At 39.5% G+C, this 20,878-nt stretch overlaps 1 protein-coding gene across 14 annotated transcripts in view; it reads right to left on the bottom strand.

Annotated features, from left to right (window-relative positions):
* Positions 1-20,878, bottom strand: part of FNBP1 (formin binding protein 1) — a 99,111-nt gene that overhangs the window by 8,528 nt on the left and 69,705 nt on the right. For 3 of the 14 annotated variants that reach the window (XM_085325252.1, XM_085325248.1, XM_085325246.1), the window contains exons 9-15: positions 19,779-19,976; positions 18,218-18,400; positions 9,295-9,309; positions 5,208-5,317; positions 2,388-2,520; positions 1,124-1,245; positions 509-648 (exon numbers count right to left, since the gene is read on the bottom strand). In XM_085325252.1, coding sequence (XP_085181378.1) covers positions 509-648; positions 1,124-1,245; positions 2,388-2,520; positions 5,208-5,317; positions 9,295-9,309; positions 18,218-18,400; positions 19,779-19,976 — 901 coding nt within the window. Of the gene's footprint in view, positions 1-508; positions 649-1,123; positions 1,246-2,387; positions 2,521-5,207; positions 5,318-9,294; positions 9,310-12,764; positions 12,852-18,217; positions 18,401-19,778; positions 19,977-20,878 lie in introns of all 14 variants that reach the window. The other 11 variants (XM_085325249.1, XM_085325247.1, XM_085325253.1 and 8 more) reach the window with 8 other exon arrangements.

Genomic DNA, 20,878 nt, shown 5'->3' with positions numbered 1-20,878 from the left:
AAGTTATCACATATAGCATTAATAAGAGAATTTAGCTCATCTTCAGCTGAGTACTGTACCCATAAATTATATAATCTGTACATAAAAGTTCCTCCTTGCAGTGGAACTCAAACATGTAACATAACAGATTTTTCCATCGGTAACAGAAGCTCACAAAGTGCTTGGGTGATGACATGATTTGAAGCTTGTCCCCAGCAACCACTCCCAGAGAAAAAATTCTCACGGGGACCTTCAGCATGTAGAATGAAGCACATTGAGGGAATGAAATATGTAAAACAGAAGCCAGTTATAGTCTGTTTTGTGATTCTCTTGTTGCACAGAGTGCCCATATAAGGTCGGACAAATCACTGTTTTAGTGCCCCTCTACAACACAGAATAGCAACAGAGCCTTTTGCCCTTTCTTTGTCTATTTAAACRCTGCAGCGGTTAAACGAGTGTTTCCTAGTTGTACTTGTGATATGAATGAAGCGGAACAATAAATGAAGTAAGARTAAAGGTTGAATGATACCTTCAAATGTATATAGAGCTTTACATGTTCCTATAGTGGGTAGTGGTTCTTCATCATCAAATTCATCATCAAAATCTGTTGCAGGTACTTTCATCTCAGTCTCCTGACTTTGCTCTTCTGTGTAACTGCCATCCGGGCTGCTCAAGAGAGGAAAATACACAGCAACTATAGCAACCAGCCTCAGAAGCGAAAGGAATGACTTGGTTACCAGACTCTCAAGGCAAGGTGAGCAACTGCAGCTGGAGAAGCTTAGCAATTCCAAAGTATATTCAGAATGAGCTGTTTTCAGTAGCTGCTATCATAACAATGGGAGAGAGCAGTCATTTCTCCTCATTAAGATATGTAAAAGGCACCTCTCACCTTCACAGTAATGAGTGCAGTGGGCTATTACACATTTCATCATATTCAGAAAAGCAGCTCTTAAGCTTAGTACTTTCTACATGCTAAAATTAGCACGCTAAAGTAAGTTCATGGAGTGCTTGCCTTTAGTCTGGTTGCGGAATAAGCTTCTGAATGCTGCAGAGCTACAGTTTCCCTTACAGAAGGGACTTCACTAACAAGTTAAGGAAGGCAGGTTATCGGTCTGAACAGCACAGCTCTATACAGATACTGTACCTCTCCCGGTCCTGTGCACAGCTGTTTACTGCTGAAGTGTTCTGGGCTTCATACAGTCCACTCTGCCGTCGGGCCTGTTCAGTCCGCATGGGCAGCCTGCCCTCCACCTCAGCCAGCCAGCCCTGCAAAAGGAAAGCAGCAGTTTCATGTCTCTCATGTTTCAGCTTGCAAGGGGATACGCATTGCCTTTACTTTGCTGTGTTACATTTTACACTTGGACTGAGGAACTTAAAACAGAGTGTAAACAATTAAATTTTCCTTTGAATTGCAGTTGTAAGAGGGCATACAATTTGTATTCTAAGTGCACATTAAAAACATCAGTCTGGCAAAAAAACCACACTCTTGCTTAAAACTTAGTTCTCTTGCAGCATGGGGTGCTGAAAGCTTAAGAGCAGCAGTTGATGACAGCTGTTCTGATGTTACTTCTCTAGTCACAATAAAGTAAAATAAGATCTGTGGCACTTTACAGTAGTCTCAATAACATCAGAAATTCAACAATCTGAGTGACTGTTGAGTGCACGATGCCTACATCTGAGGGGAAAGAGAGCAGGTCATTTTCAAAAGGATAAGTAATGGGTAATAAGGCAAGCAACTGTACGAAGCATCTAAAATTAATTGGCTATATCCATTTATGTTCATAGTGCAACTTAGTGAAGTCTTTCCTCAACTCTATAATCATTCCACAATAATTATAATGGTATGCACTTCTAATGGCTTCAGCTATTTCAAATACTCCTTATGCTCCTGAGATTTTGCATCTCTAAGAAGCTTCCTGTTAATGGCAAACTGTTCCTTAAAGTACATTTCATCTGATGGTTTCTRTCTTGCTGATAGACTTTAAATGGTRCTTTTCATTAACATTCATCATATTTTGCACAGATAGCTGTAACGTGATGTTATTTATTAAATAAGCATCCGAATTCTTCTGGGCAGTCCAGAGAACACTATTTTTTTCCTCATCCTCTACTTAGCATAATTTAATGCTAATTTTTATGGCAAATTAAACAGTAGGGTTGTTGGCTGACAATCATAAGAGATGGTGCACATCTATGTTACACAAACATGCGGAAAGACTTCAATTAAAACAAGTGCCTAAACAGCACTTACTCATACATAGGAAGAAACTGCTTCAATATACCTCTATCTGTAAAAGCACTAAGTACCCACTTATTAAGCATATGCTGAACTATTTTGTTCTGAAGCAGGGCATAGCTGTTGAGACCAGCATCACAAAAATATATTTGCTCTTCTGTACTTTCCATACCTCAAATTTCTGAACTTCTATTCGTAACTTTTCAATGTTCTGTCCAAGTTCTGCTAATCTGTGGTCCACGCTTGCTGCATCTCCCATCTGTGGGTTCTTGATATACACATCTTTCATTTTTGTTAAGGCATCTCTGACAGACAGAAGAAAAATAAAACATAAATGTTGATGCAGCTGGGGGTAAATCCCATTCTCTAAATGAGGGCAAATGAAAGGATAATAAACTGCCTTTCCATAAGTCTATGGTTAAAGCTATACCTGTCACAAAAGTAACAATATCCAGACAAGGACTGCCCTGTATAGAGCTGCCATTTATAAACTGTAACGGTAAAATTGCTTGCCAGAGGAAAATTACACAGAGAGACGAAAAAATGGAGTGAAGCTTTACCTACAACGTGATACGAGACACACTGTGCACAGGCCGAATTTCTTCACCCCTTACATTAAAAGGAGCTCTTTATTCCCAAAGCAGCTGGCGGTTCTTCATTGCGAGTGAGGTTGCCTGAATGAGCCCTATCAACGAATTGTTAAGCCACAGAAATGTGCTGTGTCGGTGCAAACACGCAGCACATTTATACCAAAGGACTCAAGCTCTGAGGGCCCCACTTTAAGAATCTCAGCGGAAAACTGACCAAATTCCTCAGCAATGGCCTTTTGCAAGGCAAAAGAAGGAATTTAAAATATGATACTGACTTTTAGCCTGACATGTTATTTTATTTAATATTAGGATTTCCACTTGTTCTCCCTGGGGGGCAGGAAGGAAACCTTTCAATCATTGCAAGAAATGACTATTTCATCCTTCTAGATGAGTTTCTTCCCAGTTTCTGGGGCATAGACAAACGGTTGCATCATTCTTCTCCATACTACGCTGAATTTCAGTTTAGAAACTGGGACAAAGAACTGGATGTGAACCTACTAGTAATAAAAATGGAGTGCTAACTAGAAATTCTTGCCTTGCCTGTTGCACATTATTTATCTTTTCCAATGAAAATCATTTTTAAGATACTTATTTCCCACTGCTTAAAATAAAGCTAAACCCAGATGGTTTGTATTTGTCACAGGGCAGCAACAGATGGACCTTGGCCTACATAACGTGACCCTGCATCCTGTTAAGTTATGCAGCATTTTTATTAGACTGTTTTTGGGGGGCCTGTATTTCATATCAACTCAGATGCCAAATGCCTAAGATTTCAGAGATTTTCATTTTAGGGCTTACTGTGAGGAATGTGGTGTTGTAAGGCCAACATTAATGTAGTACATGCCCTCAGGAGCTCAGTTAGGGAAGCCTGTGGAGCTGTCACTGCAGCAATGTGCTAGCTTTGATCTGGGGCAGCTTGAGGCTTAAGTTTAAAAACAAAACAAAAAAAGCATGATGATGAATATTTTAGAGCTTAGAAATGGGTGGACTTATGAGCTGATTTCCTGTATTTGACAGAACTATTCAGCATTTCTCTAGGCAATATTTGGGGGGGGGGGGGAAGAAGAGGAGAGGAAATGGAAGAGGAGAGAAAGGTTATTGTTAGTCCCACGACTCAAGTTAATGCTCTTTATATTTTAGTGTTTCCCACCAAACTCCTGACAATCGCAGTCCTGTGCCGGCTTTTGCTTTGCGTGAAGAGAAACTGGGAAAAAAGTGTGGGTGGCAAGGAAGTGGGACTGCTCTGTGGTTGGAGTCTTAAGGGACAATATTTCAAATATGAGTCATGATTTTTTTAAAAACTCTGTATTTAACTGCTGATGCTAATTCCTTACTCAATTATGTGGTATGTTTATTTAAAATAACCTCATTTGGCTCTGATTTTGTACTAGATTTTAACATTAGGTTACCTCAGAATCAATAAAGAGCATAAAGGAAAATCTSTATAGGCAAATGTAAGATACCACAGTAATAAAAGGCACATGTAAACAAAAGTCATACATCTATGTGCTGTCTTCCTTTCCTACTCACGAGAGGAAACAAAGAAGAAATCTAGGTTATCAGGCCAAAATAAGCAGGTATTTGCAAAGCAAACGAGTAGAAAATTTAGGCACATCTATACACACAAAATATCAGCAATGTTTAGGGGCAGACTAGTGTCAGAGAGAGGCTGTCCTGAAATCCTTCAGGAAAGAAATGTTCTGCCTCTTGCAAACACATCGTGCTACGTCTTTAAGGTAACTGCAGGAGCCAGAACGTGAACAAACACTGTAAGTAGCAAATACAGGCTGCCAGAAACAATAAAAAACRTGTAGCTAAAAGGGCCTTGTTCTCAAACAGAATGATAAATGAAGCCTCGCAAAAAAATACATCCACAGAAGTACAGGACTCATCTTTTCTGCTTCCAGGAAACATGCTACAGCTCAGAGTCCTAAGACATGCACCATTCAGTCAGCACTTCTGATGCTGTTATCATGCTCATAACAACCTCTCTCACTGGGATCTTCCCATGTCCAATTTTGCCTATTGTCTCCAGTGGCTTCACTTCCATCATTCCCATCTTTACACCAGGATCTTCTCATCTCACAACAGCAAAGATTTGATATGCATTAAACCCAAGGGAGAGAGCAGAAACAAGCAGAAAGCCAACTCTTCCTCCTGCTCTGACCTCTACATCAGCCCAAATTATATAACTAGTATAAGAACTTGAGTTGTGGAACACATTGCAACTCTCTTGGATGTATTATATGATACCCTCTGCACCTTCTCAGAAAAGCACCTCAAACAAACCTAGAACTTAACCTAGAACTTTGTTTGTATTTGATCTTTCTTGTATTTTAGTTGTTTCCATTCTCCTAAATAAGACTACCTTTTTCATTCTTCATTGTTGAGGGCTGCCTTACCTTTGATCCATTTCCTTCTGAATGTCTCTGTTTAGTTCATCAACTTTTTGCTGAAGTTTCTTTCTTCTTTGCTCAGGTGGGAGATTGCTGAAATCTTCTGGCCCTGCTCCCTGCATAGAGTGGAATAGAGGAAAAAAAAGAGGAAAAATAAGAGCCTGAAAGAACCCATTAGAACTACATTTTGTCAACAGCTCACAGAAAAATCTGTGCAAAATTACTATGGTCTGAAGCATTGTCATTGTTTGTCTTGAGAGCGCTCAGTCCTGGAATGGTTCGTAAACTAAATGTTTTAGAAGTAATGCCAGGACCACATCCCACTTTCATAACAAACGGATAATGGGAGGCCACTAACTATAGAACGCCAGAATTGAATGGCAAAGCTGAAAATTTATTTCTGCCCTGATTTAACATCAGAAACCAATCTTTTGTACTTTATCCAGCTCTGCTGCAGGCAACAGTGCCATAAAAGCAGTTGCTGCTTTTACTCCTGTGTCAGCTGTGTTTCACATATACACTACTAATCACAGACTCACTCTGCATAGTCAGAGCACAGCCTGCTCTGCCAGTACAGGGGTTGGGGGTGTTGGTTTAATAYAGTTACTTTAGTGTCAGACTCTCCTGAACACACTTGCATAATGGAAGTGCTTCCTCTGGGCCTCTACAACTTAAAAGCATGCTGAACACTTTCCAGGATCCATGCCTCAGGCCAAAGTTTCCCAGCCTTTCTTCTCCTGTCACTTATACCAGCGTAAGACCAGGAGTGCTATCAAAGCCACAGAATCGATCCWTTTGAAATCATAACTGAAGAAAAGTCTTCAAGACTACAGCAGTCACCCTTGTGAGATCCTGCTTAAACTAAAACCCCCTTTCTGCCTTCAAACCGCTATACCTCTTCCTGACTGCTCCAACCTTGTATAGCAGACAGAAGACATATATAATGCCTATTCTGTTTTCTTCAGAGTACCTCCTGTCTTTGGCTGGAAAGAAGGCAAGAAGGGTGGATTTAGTGGGTTATACTGAAGACACTTCAATGTAACTGGCTTCACCATGAAAGAATCAAGTCCACATATATAATCCCAAATTTGTACAGATTTTCATTGTTTTGGTTTCTGCTCCTTCTGTGTATCATTGCTCAGAGAGGATGCTGGCACATGGAAGAAAGGGAAACAAACACTAAGTGACCAAATTCAATGGCCCAGCAGCTTACTGAAAACTTGTGATCAAAATTGCAATGCTCACCTTACTAAAACACTGAGTATCTTTTTCAGAGGAGCATGATTTAGTGGACATTTTGCCAGAAGAAGTTTTCAGACTCCTTCAACTCTCCACTGAATATGCCCCAGAGATAGCACACTTTCTTTTGCATTTACAGAACAGGCAGCTTAGAGAGAAAGCGTGCAGGTGGTCAAGGGGAGAGGAGGCAACTACAAACCAGTAGTTCATTCCAGTCTCTTCCTCTGGCCTAGCCATTTCAAAAAGGCCAGAGAAAAGGCAAACGGAAATTGCTGCCATATTGATTTGCATTAAAAGACAGCAACTGCATCTAGCCAAGGCTTGTTTTCTTGCATAGCGGTACACTTATTTCCATTTTAAAATATAACAAGAAAGCAAATTTAAGAAAAATGAGGGAAATAAATCAATCACACTTGCATTCTAAAACTTCAGGCACAAAGTCCTAACACTTCTGAATTACTGCTTGTATTACTAGCTGTGTGTGGTACAGGTAAACTCTATTTTAACTGATTCTTTAATGATGAAAATATTCTGCTTGATACTAACTCCCATACCATGTTAGACATTAGAACAACTTAACGTATTTTACAGATAATATACACATAAAAAGAAATACATATCTTTGTAAAGTGAAGAGTTTGGATTCAGCTTTGTAGACAGAGAAACAAGTAGTTACAAAAGACTATATAACATGTTCTTTTCTGATTCTAACCGAACAGAGATGTTAGAGAATTGCCCCAGCTATACCTTAGCTGAATGTGATAGACGTAATCAAATAAACTTGGAAAAGTCTTTTCCAAAGTCAGTTTTGATTCTGCAACTCCAGTTCATTCAAAAGCCTCAGCCTGCACTAAGCTCTGTATCTTTGTTCGCAATGCTTCAGACCAAAGCATTAATATTGCAAAGAAAGGCATGCCTGAGACTGAAGGTGATCTCACTGAGATTTTATTCCGTGCTCAGTAATTTCTCGTTGTAACAGAGGCTACAGTTCCTCCTCCAAAATGAGTCGTCATGGAGCTCTTCTTGCACATGCTGGGTACCTTTCATGCTCTCAAGCAAAATACCCCAGGGACTTTCTCTCAAGTAGTGAAGGTTGCCTGTATTTTCCTAGAAATGCTTTACAGTGCAGCAGGGGGAGTCTGTGATATTTTTGATGTGCTGTCATAAGAACAGCACAGACAGCGCTCACTAGACATCCTTGCGTGAAAGTACTGAGATTTAGGATGCACGTTATAAACTGTGGTCACAAAATAAAGGACCATGTGAAAAAAGTGGCCATGTTTGGATCAGCTGCTGGGCTGAAACGACAAAGAGAGAAGGAGAGCTTTATCAGCTCTAGTTTGGGCTCTTTTACAGCTAGGAGCCAATAAAAGGTTACCAATAAGCCAATTTCCCCCTCCTGAGACATGCACAGGTCTCCGCTCTCTCTGCACATCTTTTGGACTTGTGAAATTTTGGGGGAAAGGCCAGGTCAGCCATTTACTTGGGAGCACGTATTCCTACGTAGGAAGGCTTGACTCAGCAGCACAACACACCTATATCGTAACCAGGAAAACAGCAAATAGAAACCCTCGGTATAAACACTTTAGACCACCAGGCCAGCGGCTTGGTAACAGTCAAAAAACAATTAAATTGCAGAAGATTTCTACGACTTTAATCCTCAGGCCTATTGCAGGTCTTCATTAAGCAGCAACATTACTAAGGCAGCTTGAGCAAGTCACTGTTTTGTGCAGTGCAACAGCAGGGCCTGAAACATCCAGAGACAAATCAGAGCTACGTTAGGTAGCTTTAGTGTCAACGTACAGCCTCAGAATAAGCTGCTATGAACAGAACAGGTCCAGAACAGTGTACTCAGGAACAGTGTGTGTGTCAGGAGAGAAATAACAGGGAGAGAGGGCCCCAAAGGCACTGACTGACAAGAACAAAGAAAACTTTCAAGCTGATGCAATTAATGAGCTACTGCCGATTCTCTGAAGCTCTTGAAATTGCAATCAGTCACTTGCGCCTCTTGCATGCTTGCGTGAAGTGGGTCAGCAATAGTCACATTCTTGAGATGGGAACCAGTTAGGGAAAAGGAACATTGACAAGCTATCAYAAATACATCAAGGTGTGGAATATCTCTACTCAAGCAGTACAGTACCTCGAATGTAAAGTTCAACGCACAATTTGCTTTCCCTTGTATGTTCACCCCTCCCCTTTCCAACTCAGTAGCGTATTTTCTTACCGTAGCTCAAGATACCTTCCCGGCTGCATCCAAGATAGAATTTAGGATTCGTATATACATTATCACTGGCAAATTCAAATCAGACTGAGTTAACCTTCTTGGTTAAGGTTTACAGAACTTTTAATATAATTATTAGTTATTTTTCAGGACTACATAGGGCTGTAAAATGTAGGTGATAATGATACTAACTTCCAGTAATACCTGGACATGGAAAGCAACTTTGAAGCTATTTTTAGTTACACAAGAAGTTTGCATTTCTCTCTATAAATGGTCCCGCAAGCACACCGAGACCTTAAGTTTTTAAATGCTTTTATGTATACTTCATACAGTAGCAGAATTACTTGATATTATTTTCTACATTTTCATAGCCCTAGATTATAAAAATAAAAACTAAGCTATATATTAGAGTTAATGTTTTAGCAGCTTATTAGAAAGATTGAATTCTGATCACCTCTATTAGACTCCAGACCTGTGTATTCAGAGTTATCTGATAAATATCAAAAAAAGCAAAACACAAAAACAAATTTAACAATTAATTTCAGTGTCATGTCACATGTGACACAGTGCACATTAAAACACACAGAAAATTGTGGTTAAAACACAGGATATGCATGCTGTAAATGTGCTTACCAGCTTGAGAGAAAGCTTCATGTAAAAATTGGAGAGATACAGGGAAAAAAAAAAGAGAGAGAAAAAACAACAATGCATCAGTAGAAGAGGAACTTTTTCAAACTGACATTACAATAAGATGACACACATCCCCCTCGCTGTTGGAACGCGAAATGGGCAACACTAACAGATCTGTGCAAAAGTTCACAAGATGGGCCAACACCAGCAACCAGCTGCCATTTCCCTGGTGGAAGCAGAAAGGGAAAAGCGTTGTACCTCTACACGCATGCTTTGCTACTGCAGATGAATACGTGGCCTGGATTGATTTATTTACAGCTGCTATGACAACAACAGTGCTCTTCTCATTAAGGTAACATCTTTGATGCACAAAGAAAAAAAACCCAACAAACCTCAGGATTTGCAAATATATGCAAGTCACTTGAGACCAAAAATGTGCTGAAAAGCAGTCACAAGTATCAGCCGCTTTAGGCAAGGTCTTAGGCGAAGGGTACAGTAATACCTGGCCAGAATGCAGCAAAGAGGTAAGGTACTGCACTTGGACTCCTGCTGTGAAAAGCATTATGGGGTCTCCAGTGATTTCAAGGAGACAGACCCTCGCTCTCAGGCCTCTGTCCAAAGGATGATATCCCCAGGCTATTGCACTATGCACAATGTCCTCCAGGTAGTTACTTCAGATGTTTCATGTGCTTGCAGGATTCATARGGAAATACTCATCGAATCAAATACCCTTTTGCTACATGGTCAACATCAGGACAAAGAAGGGAAAAAACCCTCTCTCTTTATATCCAAACGATTCTACGACAGCCTCCTAAGCTGCTATCCATGCTCCTTAAATGATACACGTGTCAGAATTCGTTAAAGGTTACCACATTTCCTGGTACAGAGCCAAAACACCATCTTCAAGCTACTCTGKGAAAGTAGGAGACTAAAAAGGGAGGCATGTGTTTAAAAAAGGCCAAAATCTTGCACACCACCATGGTTTGCCTCTGTGTTATATCACTTACACATGCAGCTCTCAACAGTGCTGTAGGGCTTCAAACTGACAGGTGAACAAACGCACGTGGGCAGCTGACCACCTAACTTACCTAAACCCTCTTCCAGTGTTGTAAACCTCTGTGACAGCTGCAATTCAAGAGGTTTTCCATGAGACAGGGAGACTAACAGCCTGAAAGTGCCYTTCTGTTGTGTGCCAGGGAGCCTACATTAACCGCTGTTCGAGTTTCTAAAGAGAATCAAAACTGTACCCTGCCTCCTCCTCCAGCGAGCTGCGCTGCGGCTCTGTTACCACCTCGGTGGGAATAATTGTGAAATGCTCGACCTATGCAATGAATTTGTAAATGCATAACTGGCTTTGCTCTGTGCTACAGACAAACAAAACAATGAAAGTTAGAAAACAACTCTCACTGTAGGCAATAATCGGTACTGTCAGACTTGTGCACATCTTTCCACATTCAAGATTCTGCTGCCATTTTAACACGAACAGCTCCTGGATATGGTGCTGTCACGCTTCCTGATGCTCTATTTTTAGCCAAAGCACRGTTCTTTAGGATTGGATTTAAAATAAAGGTAGCTCCATCAATGTGTTTGATAACAGGTTTAAGTATGAAATTTTTCAAATATAAGCATTACCATTACTCAGTAGAATTTATACAATAATATAGGACAATCATCAAATGAAAAATATGGCTGTAAAATACATAGTGAAATATTCCACTTGAAGTGATCCATTCTGTGACAAAGCAACAATTCAGCTTCCCTCTGAGGTTCGGTCCATTGGTAAATAAATATACAGTAAAAACCACAGTGCAATAGACAAATTAACTCAGCTAAGAGGCCATTGGGGAAAAAAAAACAATCAATTTGAGAGGGGAAATAATCATAAAAGAAGAGGAAAGAATGAGCTAAAATATATGGCTGAAAGAATTTGGTCTAGGCAGCCTTTATGTGTATAATTGCTTTAGCATTCCTGTGAACTTTAGCAGAGACATGATCAACGCAAATTAAGATTCTTGTACATTTATACAGACAACACTCATGGTGCAGAAAAAAATATTTACCTACAAAAGCACTCTATAAAAGGCACAAATGTATGCTACATGCGCTACTTTCTAAACGCTACTCACTCTAAAGCCACTACACTACTGCAAAGAACCATCTGCACTGACACTATTCTTTTGCTGTAAATTCAGCAAAATTCAAAGGGATTACAGACGCTGCATTTCCAAATTCTTACATTGTTAAGTATGATAAAAATAAAACAAATCTTATTAATAGCATTTCCATCCAAATAGTACAGAGATTGTTATAACCAGTACAAATAACAACACAGATCATAGATTGAAAACAATCAAATACTGAAATAAGTCATTCAGTTTTCAGTTTCTGAAATATACTGATAGTTTTATGGCATTAATCCAATTTCTGTAAACAAATATAAGCAGACTGAAAATAAATCTGCATTAAATATTCAGTAAATAACTATTTTTGCCAATTCTGATGGATTTTCACAGCTAGAAACTTGCTCAGCTTCTGGGAGAACAGCAGCATTTCCCCCCTCCTCCCCTTGAACAATCAAGTAATTCCATTTCTGTAAAACGAGCAAATCTGTTTCAAGCTGTCAATTTAGATCAACTCTAGCTTAGTTTTGCAGGGAAAGAATGAAGAGCCTAAGAGCCACAAGCTTCAATAACACATGAGAGAGCATGAAAGCCAGCAAGTCCATGTGTTATTGGACAGTCACAGCCACTAACCTCACTTACAGAAGACTGATCGAAATAGCCCCCAAGGCTTCCATACACACAAGAGGTAAATTTCTTTCTTAGTGGTCCTACAACAATCTCCCCTACACTCAGCCTTCTCCAAATATCAGAAGTCACAAGTCTTGATTCCATGAACTCTCAGCATTATAGAAAGCTCAGGGAATCTTCAGAAAACTCCACAGTGCTCTAACACCAAGGCACCCAATACTCCACGTGTCATTGCACTGCTGTAAATTAGGAGGCATGGTTAACGATGGTCAAGACCATGTTCATAAAAAACCCAGATAAATAATTTAGAATAAATGCATGGAACCCACCTGCAGTACTTTTTATAGAGAGCAACTTTGCTGTAAAAGCAAAAGTTGGGACAGCCTACAATTTTAATTTAGAAATAGCACAATAGAACACAAAAATTACTTAGGATTTCTACGCTATTACCCTTGCTACACAGACAAGAGCACTTTAAGCAGGTTCCACACTAGAGTCTGAATTTCCAAGGTCCAACCATTAAGTGTGCCAATTTCAGCATTTCTGGGACTAACAGATAACTGGGAATGCACGCCACACAACGAGCTGCCACTTGCCTCTCCCCAGATTCGTGGCTTTATCTTTTACAAAGCGTATTTCCACAGCACACTCCAAGGATGTTGTAAGTGGGGTTAGCGACTGTGCAGCAACGGTATGGGCTGATCACACCATACACAGACTTACAACGTATTCCCTAGCCTCAATGGCACACGTAGGGGTCCCTAAAGTCCTCTTCATGAGTTCTTTGTGAAAATACAAAGACTGTGTCTGCTGGTGAATCAGCAAGAGAAAACACATCCGTTACAGTGAATACGAGCAAAGTATCTCTTCATTTACTGCTTCTACAGCAAAAGATAGCTTGGTGTTTAACTAGCCTTTAAGTACAAAGAGGAAACTTGCTAGCAACTAGGTGAGCGTTCAGGGAGTTCAGTATTTTCACAAGAAAAATAACTAAGTGCCATGTTTTTAAAGGCTAGCTTAAACACACCAGAGCAGAAAACATCTTCATCCAGGCTGGCATAAACCAAGGCTTTAACCACCCCAACCCTCCAGAAAACCCTGGTATTGACATAGATATATATTTATATACACACACACACACACACACACACACACACACACACACACACACACACACTTTCTAAAAGAACAAGTCTTCCGATGCCCAGGGAACAGACAGAGTAAGAGAGAGGTTCGTTTGTTTTGTTTGCTGATGCTGCGTGATCACAAAGTACTAATCACTCGGGCAGACCAGAAGCTACGCGTCCGGGGAAGAGGGAAGACAGCACGACACAGAGGCAAGACGAGAGGGTAAGGGAAACGTTAACTGCTGCAACGGCAATAAAGTTTTACATTGTAATGAAGTCAACAATTTCCACTAGAAAGGAAACCACAAAAAACCCTCCACTGGGTGCAACMGAACAGCCTGGAGACTGGAACCTGATTAATGACAGTAGTCGCTGTGTCCCAGCTCCCAAACCCATCTTCTTCCCAAACGCAGCCCAGTCTGAGTTGAGAGAGGCAAAGCAGGTCTGCATAAAGCCACACAGCATAATTTAAAGGAGTAAGTTCTACCCCTGGATTTTTTTTCTTGKAGAAGTACAGCTCAAAAAAAGGTGCTGATGTTATTGCCATATGGCAGTAAAATGAAAGAACACAAAATTAATATCAAGTAGCAGAGTACTGAGGTTTTTTTGTCCTCTAAATGGAATTAGAAAAAGCAGAGCAAGCATAAATGAAATTATGACTTATGTAAGCAGTTCCTCATTTTTGTACTCTTCTGGCTTTAACTTCCCTAAAGAGACAAGTTAATTTAAGTATGTTTCTTTTTTATACTGTCCTTCTAAAGAGTTATTAAACAGCACTCCCATAAATTATGTGCAAGAAACTTTTTCCCCTCCTTTATCTAGTTTTGATCTATGTTAAGTGCTAGAGCAGTTCTGCAGTACTCTGAAATGGACATTTCTTCTACGGCTGGGGCTAGAAAAAAAAACTTGAGGAAAATAGGAAAATGTGATAGGAAAATCATAGACATTGACAAGAGTCAGCACCTAACACTTTTTTTTTTTTTTTTTTTAACTAAGTAGAATTTCATATTGGCAATGACCACTGATATTCATTCACATTGGCTCTTCTATATTAACCTTGCATCTGTTGTAAATTAATTGCTCAGGCATCTGTTTCCTTCTATGAAAATAAGATTCATAAGATTTTTGGTATGGAAGCAAAATTAAAACCAGATTGGGTACATGACATATCATTACTGATTATAAAATTAACTTTTAAACAGTCACCAGTGATTTTTCTGCTCTTTTAAATTTAGTAATTTCTCTTTCCAAATGCAATGTAACACACTAAACCAAAACTTCATATGGAAATTACTAAAACATACTGCCTATCCAGACATGTTCTGATCTCAGCRGTATTGTGGCAGAATTGTATGGGAATCTGTTCACTCGCTTATGTTTCAACGATCAAGTACAAGGCACAGTTCTGCTCCCATTGATTTTATCCTGTGAAGGTCTTGATATCTACTAGACTTGCTCATATTAAGTAGTTCCTTTTCATGCACTTCTCCCTTGGAAACAAATGCAGAAAAGGATTATGATCCAATTTGCAGTGAAATAAATTGTTACACTGATTTAGCTGGAGTTAACAGCTCAGTTCATCACAAGGCTGAGAAGGATCTGCCTCTGGATAATTGAGTTGCATAACCTAAAAAAATATTTAAAATCTCTTGAGGCCAAGTTCACGGCAAGGTGTCCGTCTGGAGCGGGATTTTTGTCTCTGAACAAAAGTAGCCATGCAAAGACACTGTTCAGATGAAACAAAATTCTTCAGTGTGCAGAGCCAAACATCCATTACGCTGCACTGTCCTGCTGGCTCCTCACATTTCCTTTCTAATAGTTGCTTCACACTTATCTATCTCTACACATATCAAACGTTCTTCTGCTAGACAGCTTTCCTCCCACTTCCTCCTGCCTAATTTCTTTAGTAAAATCACAATCCAGTACTTGCAACGCTAACTCACCCTCAAGTGTGAAATTCATATCCTTTGGGATTTTGCAAGGGGACAGAGGAGTAGAGAGGACTTAAACTGGAATTCTTATAAATAAAACTGATATGATAAGAGCAGAATTAACAGTGATACCTAGCTGTAATTTATATACAGGGGGCCATTTTGTACTAATTAGCTGAAACTAATGCCAATCACATTTGTCATTTGACAAATTAACAGGATTTGGAATTTAACAGGATTAACAGGATTTTTAATTTATTATTTTGTTTTTTAAGGCCATAAGGCACTTTCATGACCCTTCAGTGTGACCCCCCTGTACAAGGCAAACCACAGCAKTTCAGCTCTGGCCACAGAGGACCTATGACATGTGAACTTTCCAAGTTCTCAAAAACAGACTGAGCAAGCTGCCAGAGTTTAGCAGCCTCTCCTACTCTGTATTTGTAGATGAACTAAATGGCCTGAATTTGCCCCTCTAGAAAAAGATGTTATAATCTGAACGCCTGCTTCCAATTCTGCCAGATGACTCAAGCAGGAAAAGTATTTACATACAAACATCCTGGTGGCTAACAGAGGAAGGAAATGAAATAGAAAAAGAACATAGTTGGAAGGTTTAAACGAAGATTTAGCAAAAATCTTTCCTTTCACATTTTAACATATGTGTCAGCAGAAATTAGAGGAGATTTCAGAGAAAACTATAGGAGACTGTTCTCACTATTTCACSTTTCAAATAAGTGAGTGAAAAACCACATGGTGTGTAGTATTAGTAAGCAAATCTATACGAGGAGGTGAGAAAACCTTATAAAAGGCTCACTTAGACTTCTCTGATAAGTAAAACATATTAGAATAGCCCATCTTCAGGCAACATTAACAGCAATTAGTTATAACTGCTTTTACAGCCAAATATTCGCTAAATAAGAATTTGTACATTTGAAAAACAAATTTGTGAAGCGCCCGGAGAACTAAATTAGTATAAGTATTTTTAGATTAAGTTAAAAACATTCAGTGCTGTTTCAAGCACTCGGTTCAGTGAACGACACACTAAGARCATCAGACTGCAATATAAGCTCTCCCCTTCAGCAGTGCCTTCACTCTCCCAAGCATCTCATTGCTACTAAGCATGAGCAAGCCTTGCAGAAGTCAACCCACCAGAACAGCTGCCTTCGAGACACTCTTGAGCAGCACACCCTCCAAACCTGCTATTAAAGCAGAATAGAAAAGAYTGTTTTCCCCCTTAAGAGTCAATAAGATAAGATGCTGTGAGCCAAACTGTGCGACCAAGGGGAGGGAAGGAGGCATATTAACAGAATACACTTTATGACAGCTTAGACACTTTCGTCTTCCCCATCAAAAAGCACCAGAAGTGCCATTTTTGGGCTCTAGTCTGAATCATACCCCATTAAATGGCAATTCCTTAGGAAAGGACTGGAAACTTTTACACAAGAAATTTGTCTATTTTCTTAATGTACTTTCCGTAACCAGATGATACAATTAAAACATTGTTTACAGCATTGTTCTCAGTTCTCTGTAGCTAACCAACACTGAAGTTCCCTAGTGAAATCATCTCTACTTTCRTATTACTCCAGTCTCCAAGCCTAAATGTCAGTGCAGTCCCTGGAGCAGAACTTGGGCTTTCGAAAGTAGTTATTTCCTTGTCATTACAGTCTGCTCTAAAATATTTTAAATATTCAACCGTTGTGTCTGCTTGGTATAATTTTTATAAGAGGAAATAATTCTACAGATCCAAACCTAGGAGCCAAAGCCATACTACACTAGCAACTTCTCAGTGCTATGTGACAGTTTGCTGGAAGAAAAACGGTTCTCTTTGAGGAAAGAGAAGTTCCATCTCAGCTGTTACTTGCTTAACGGCTACAACATACAAAGACCGCTAATGGTGGTCTGATTTAACTTACTTCAACACAAACATCCTAGTGTCAGTTCTCTAACAGTGCCCCAAGTCCCAAAAGGAAGTCACTGAAAATAYGTGAATCAAGACTGCTGATTTGAGTAAGGATTGGACAGATGCTACCTCATGCCATCTTCTCCGCAGTTTGTTAGCTGCTTCTACGTATTTCTTTTTCCATAGGTGTATAATTAACTAGTAATTTGGAGTTAAGCCCTGTAAATATCAGGATATGTGTACATATATGCTTGTTAGTCTGGAATCAAGTCAAGTCATCTCATCTTACTGAAACGTCTCTCTCTCAGATGCAGTTAAGGCTCTTGGGAAGCATCAGTCCCAAACGTTTAGAGCCAACTGTAATCAACACAGCTAAGATGCAGAGAATATTAAATTCAGTTCCCTAGTGTCACTAACATGATTGCCTTGATTTAAAGGAAACCCATACCTTATAAGCTAAAGCTACTTTATTACCACCTAAAATAATTTCWGGCTTCACCTCTCACCGGTTTTATCTTAAAGAGTCAGACTTGCTAAACAAGCAAACACTCCAGCCCTTGACACTGTCTGCAAGGCACAGTCACTACCAGAAATTCTACACAGAAGCATCCCAGACCATAAAATCCAGGGAAGTGCTGTTCTTGCTACTAAAGCAAGAGATGTTCGATCTTTTCAGTGAGGTGCTTGAACTTGCCCTGAGTCAGAAGGATTATTTCCTAGAATCCTTCCTAATTTACTCTCCTCCTTTTGAAAAAGATACTGAGCTGAGTCTACCCTGCAAAGAAGGTGGTTTCTCATAGTGAAGGAGGAAACATGCAACATCAGGACTGTAGTAAACCTCTCAATGATACTCCCCCCAAAACTCTACTGCGAATATACGCGGGGCTACTAAATTAATGACATAGTTTATCATTGTCATTTTCACGTGAGTATTACTTAATGTTGAGCTGCTCCATCCCTACTTTGGACAATCTTCCCCCTCAAAAAGAATAGGTAATTTCAGTCTGAAAGTGTATTTTTTGTGGTTTCATTGTGGCGTTTTTGACTACAAAGGACTTTCTACCTTGGGATTCCTTGGATTTGTCTGCATGTTATGATAAAACACAATGGGTTCATTCACAAAACAAAACAAGTTTTTACGAAACAGAACGTGCAATAAAAGCGCAAGAAAGAAAGAAAAGAGAAAGAGAGAGAGAGAGAGGTATCCAGAGGAGAACTTACCCCGCGCTTTAGGCTCCTGAAGCAGTGGATTTTAGGTTTGGAGGTCATGAACTCGTTGAAGCGATGGGAGAGGGGTTCCTTTTGCTGCTTGGGAGACTGGGGGCCGTTGGGAACAGCAGAGGGTGAGGCAGAGGCAGGGGGAGGAGGAGGGGGCTGATGGGGGGATGTTAAAAGGGACATAAGCTACGTATAAGAGATGGAGAAGTGACAGAATAAAAACCAAAATAAAAAGATAAAACACAAAACGAAAATAAGCATCAAAAACAATATTTGAAATCAGAGGAAAAAAACAATTAAACAAATAATTAAATATTAAAGGCCATGGTTCAAAAGAGGGAGGAAAGCAGTATTTAAGAGTTGTGTTAAATGAAGAATGTGCTAAATGGGAGTTTTTAGTAAATGATGCAACAGAAGAGTAATACTAAGTATTTTGACAGGAAGCTCATGCAGACTTTTCCATGCAACGCTATCCCCACAAATTGCCCTGTCCTCGCTCTGTGGACGGCTCAGAATAATGCATATGGATAGAGCTTTCAAATACCTGAATTTAAATGGATCAGATAAGGAAGGTACCTGAGTGCCCAGTAGCGTTTCTATTATCTGGAAAACAACAAACCACATTCCTTCCTGCTTTCAAATCATACCTCTAACGTGCATCAAACTTCACTTTTAAAAATTATTSTATGAATTTGCTCAGGAGCTGTTAGTCCTGTTTTTTGCTTCTGGCTACACTGATGTAAGCACCAGAGAGATGAGTTCTCTCATAGATGCCCAATATAACAACCCATTTTGATCAGGTATATTTTTGTACTCACTGATTAGTGCAAGCAGCTTGATAAGGGTCAGAGCAACAAGGGTGAGATTAAAAAAGTGAAGCTACTCTAGGCTTGCATCAGTGTTACTGAGAACAGATTTAGTCCAGTCATCCTGATACATTCTGGTAACCCCAAGTAAATGGCTGCCATGCATTATGGTGTAAAATGTGACAATGAAATGGTCAAGAAAATGAACACATAAGTTAACACGTTTCTTTTTGTAAAAGTCAACTGCTTAGTTATGCTCAGTTAGTTATGCTAAACTAAGAATGAATCACAGCAAGTCCCTGTTCCCAGCCACCCAGCTGCTGAACCCACTACAAAGACTGAAAAGACAACGCAAATGAAAAGCCAAGGAGAGTTTTAGAAGAGTCGAAACAGTAATGCCACATGAAAGCTGCCCAAAGGTAACAATGTTAGCACACATGGCACTATGAAAGCAGTATACAATTCCTTCTCTGAGTTAGGAACAGAAATGGACCATGGCAAAGACRTCACAACTAAAGATAAATAAATATACAAACAGCAACATAATTAAAAAAATTGTACAGGAAAAAAATTAAGATATATAAAAAAAATCTTTAAATAACCAAAGACTACAACAAAACACCATATTAAGACATTAGTTATTAACTTTCTGAAACTATTCTCTTTAAGAAAAACTGCAGTTGCCAGGATTACTAAACAAGGCAGAAGTTACTGACTGCAAATATACTACCACCAAACTGAAGTCTGCAATTTAGTACCTTATTTTTCTTGATGAATGGCCATAACTTGCCCTTGGATTTGCCACCAAACTTCGGCTCGGATTTCCCATCCCCTCTGGAATTTGAAAGGCTGGATTCAGAGACAGTCCGCTTCATTGGCTGAGTGAAGTCCTCAAAGTCAATATCTCCTGGAGGCTCAAACCCTGATTTAAAAGCTTCTATTACCAATTGTGAATCCTAAAATGGGAGAGATGTAAAGTGTAAACATTTCATATGAAGGCTGTCACCAGATTGGTGGTATAAGAGAAAAGTACAAGGATGACAACACCCATCTGTACTGGAAACAACGTTCTCAGAGAGCACAGTCYATTCCCTGGGGAATGAACATCCTTCTAGAGCTCAGAATCAAGACAAAACTCCCCACTTTCTGCTCCAAGTTCAGTGCACTTTTTTTTGGACCTATTTCACTACCATGATGTACTTCAAAAAACAGTGAGCAAGCACATCATCTTACTGAAACAAGGTACTCTGCTGTGTAAAGCTTAATACTCCCAGATACTACAGGGACGAATGCAATTAAAAAACCCAAACAAAACACCACACTCAACAACCAACACCCTCAAACAGAACAAAGCCTCCAACTTACGTCAATCAGAATATATGGCAATTAGGAGCAACTATGGCTACAATCTTAGTTTCATGACATATCTCTAAAAAAWATCTTCTACCAAAATTAAGCAGGTGAGCTTTGTTCTCAAATAGTCCATTATTCCTGTTATGAAACCCTAGTTCATTTTGCAAAGGTACCACTGAGAGCAATCATTACTTAAAATACCAATAGTTAAAGAGGGAGAGGAATAAACTCTAAGGACATAAAAAAATATGTCCTTAACCATCATCAGAGGATGAGTCATTGTAGTTAACTGGAGATGATACTGAAGAAGGGTAAACTTAGGTCTCCTTATTCTAGTCTTCCACTGAGTTGTCATCTGACAACAYAGTGATTCTGTTCCCCTTTGTTTTGGTTTCTCACACAAATATCAGTATTATTATACAACTATCTTTCAAAGGCTTTTTTATGTTTATTGGTGAAAGTGACTAAGAGCTTGTATCTGATGGGAGAGTGTAGAGAAGAATGA

Source organism: Rhea americana, unplaced genomic scaffold, assembly GCF_003343005.1.
Source record: "Rhea americana isolate MKP2758 unplaced genomic scaffold, rheAme1 scaffold_97, whole genome shotgun sequence".
Lineage (NCBI taxonomy): Eukaryota > Metazoa > Chordata > Aves > Rheiformes > Rheidae > Rhea > Rhea americana.
The sequence above is the reverse complement of the archived record's forward strand: the minus strand, read 5'-3'. Positions and strand labels throughout refer to the sequence as shown.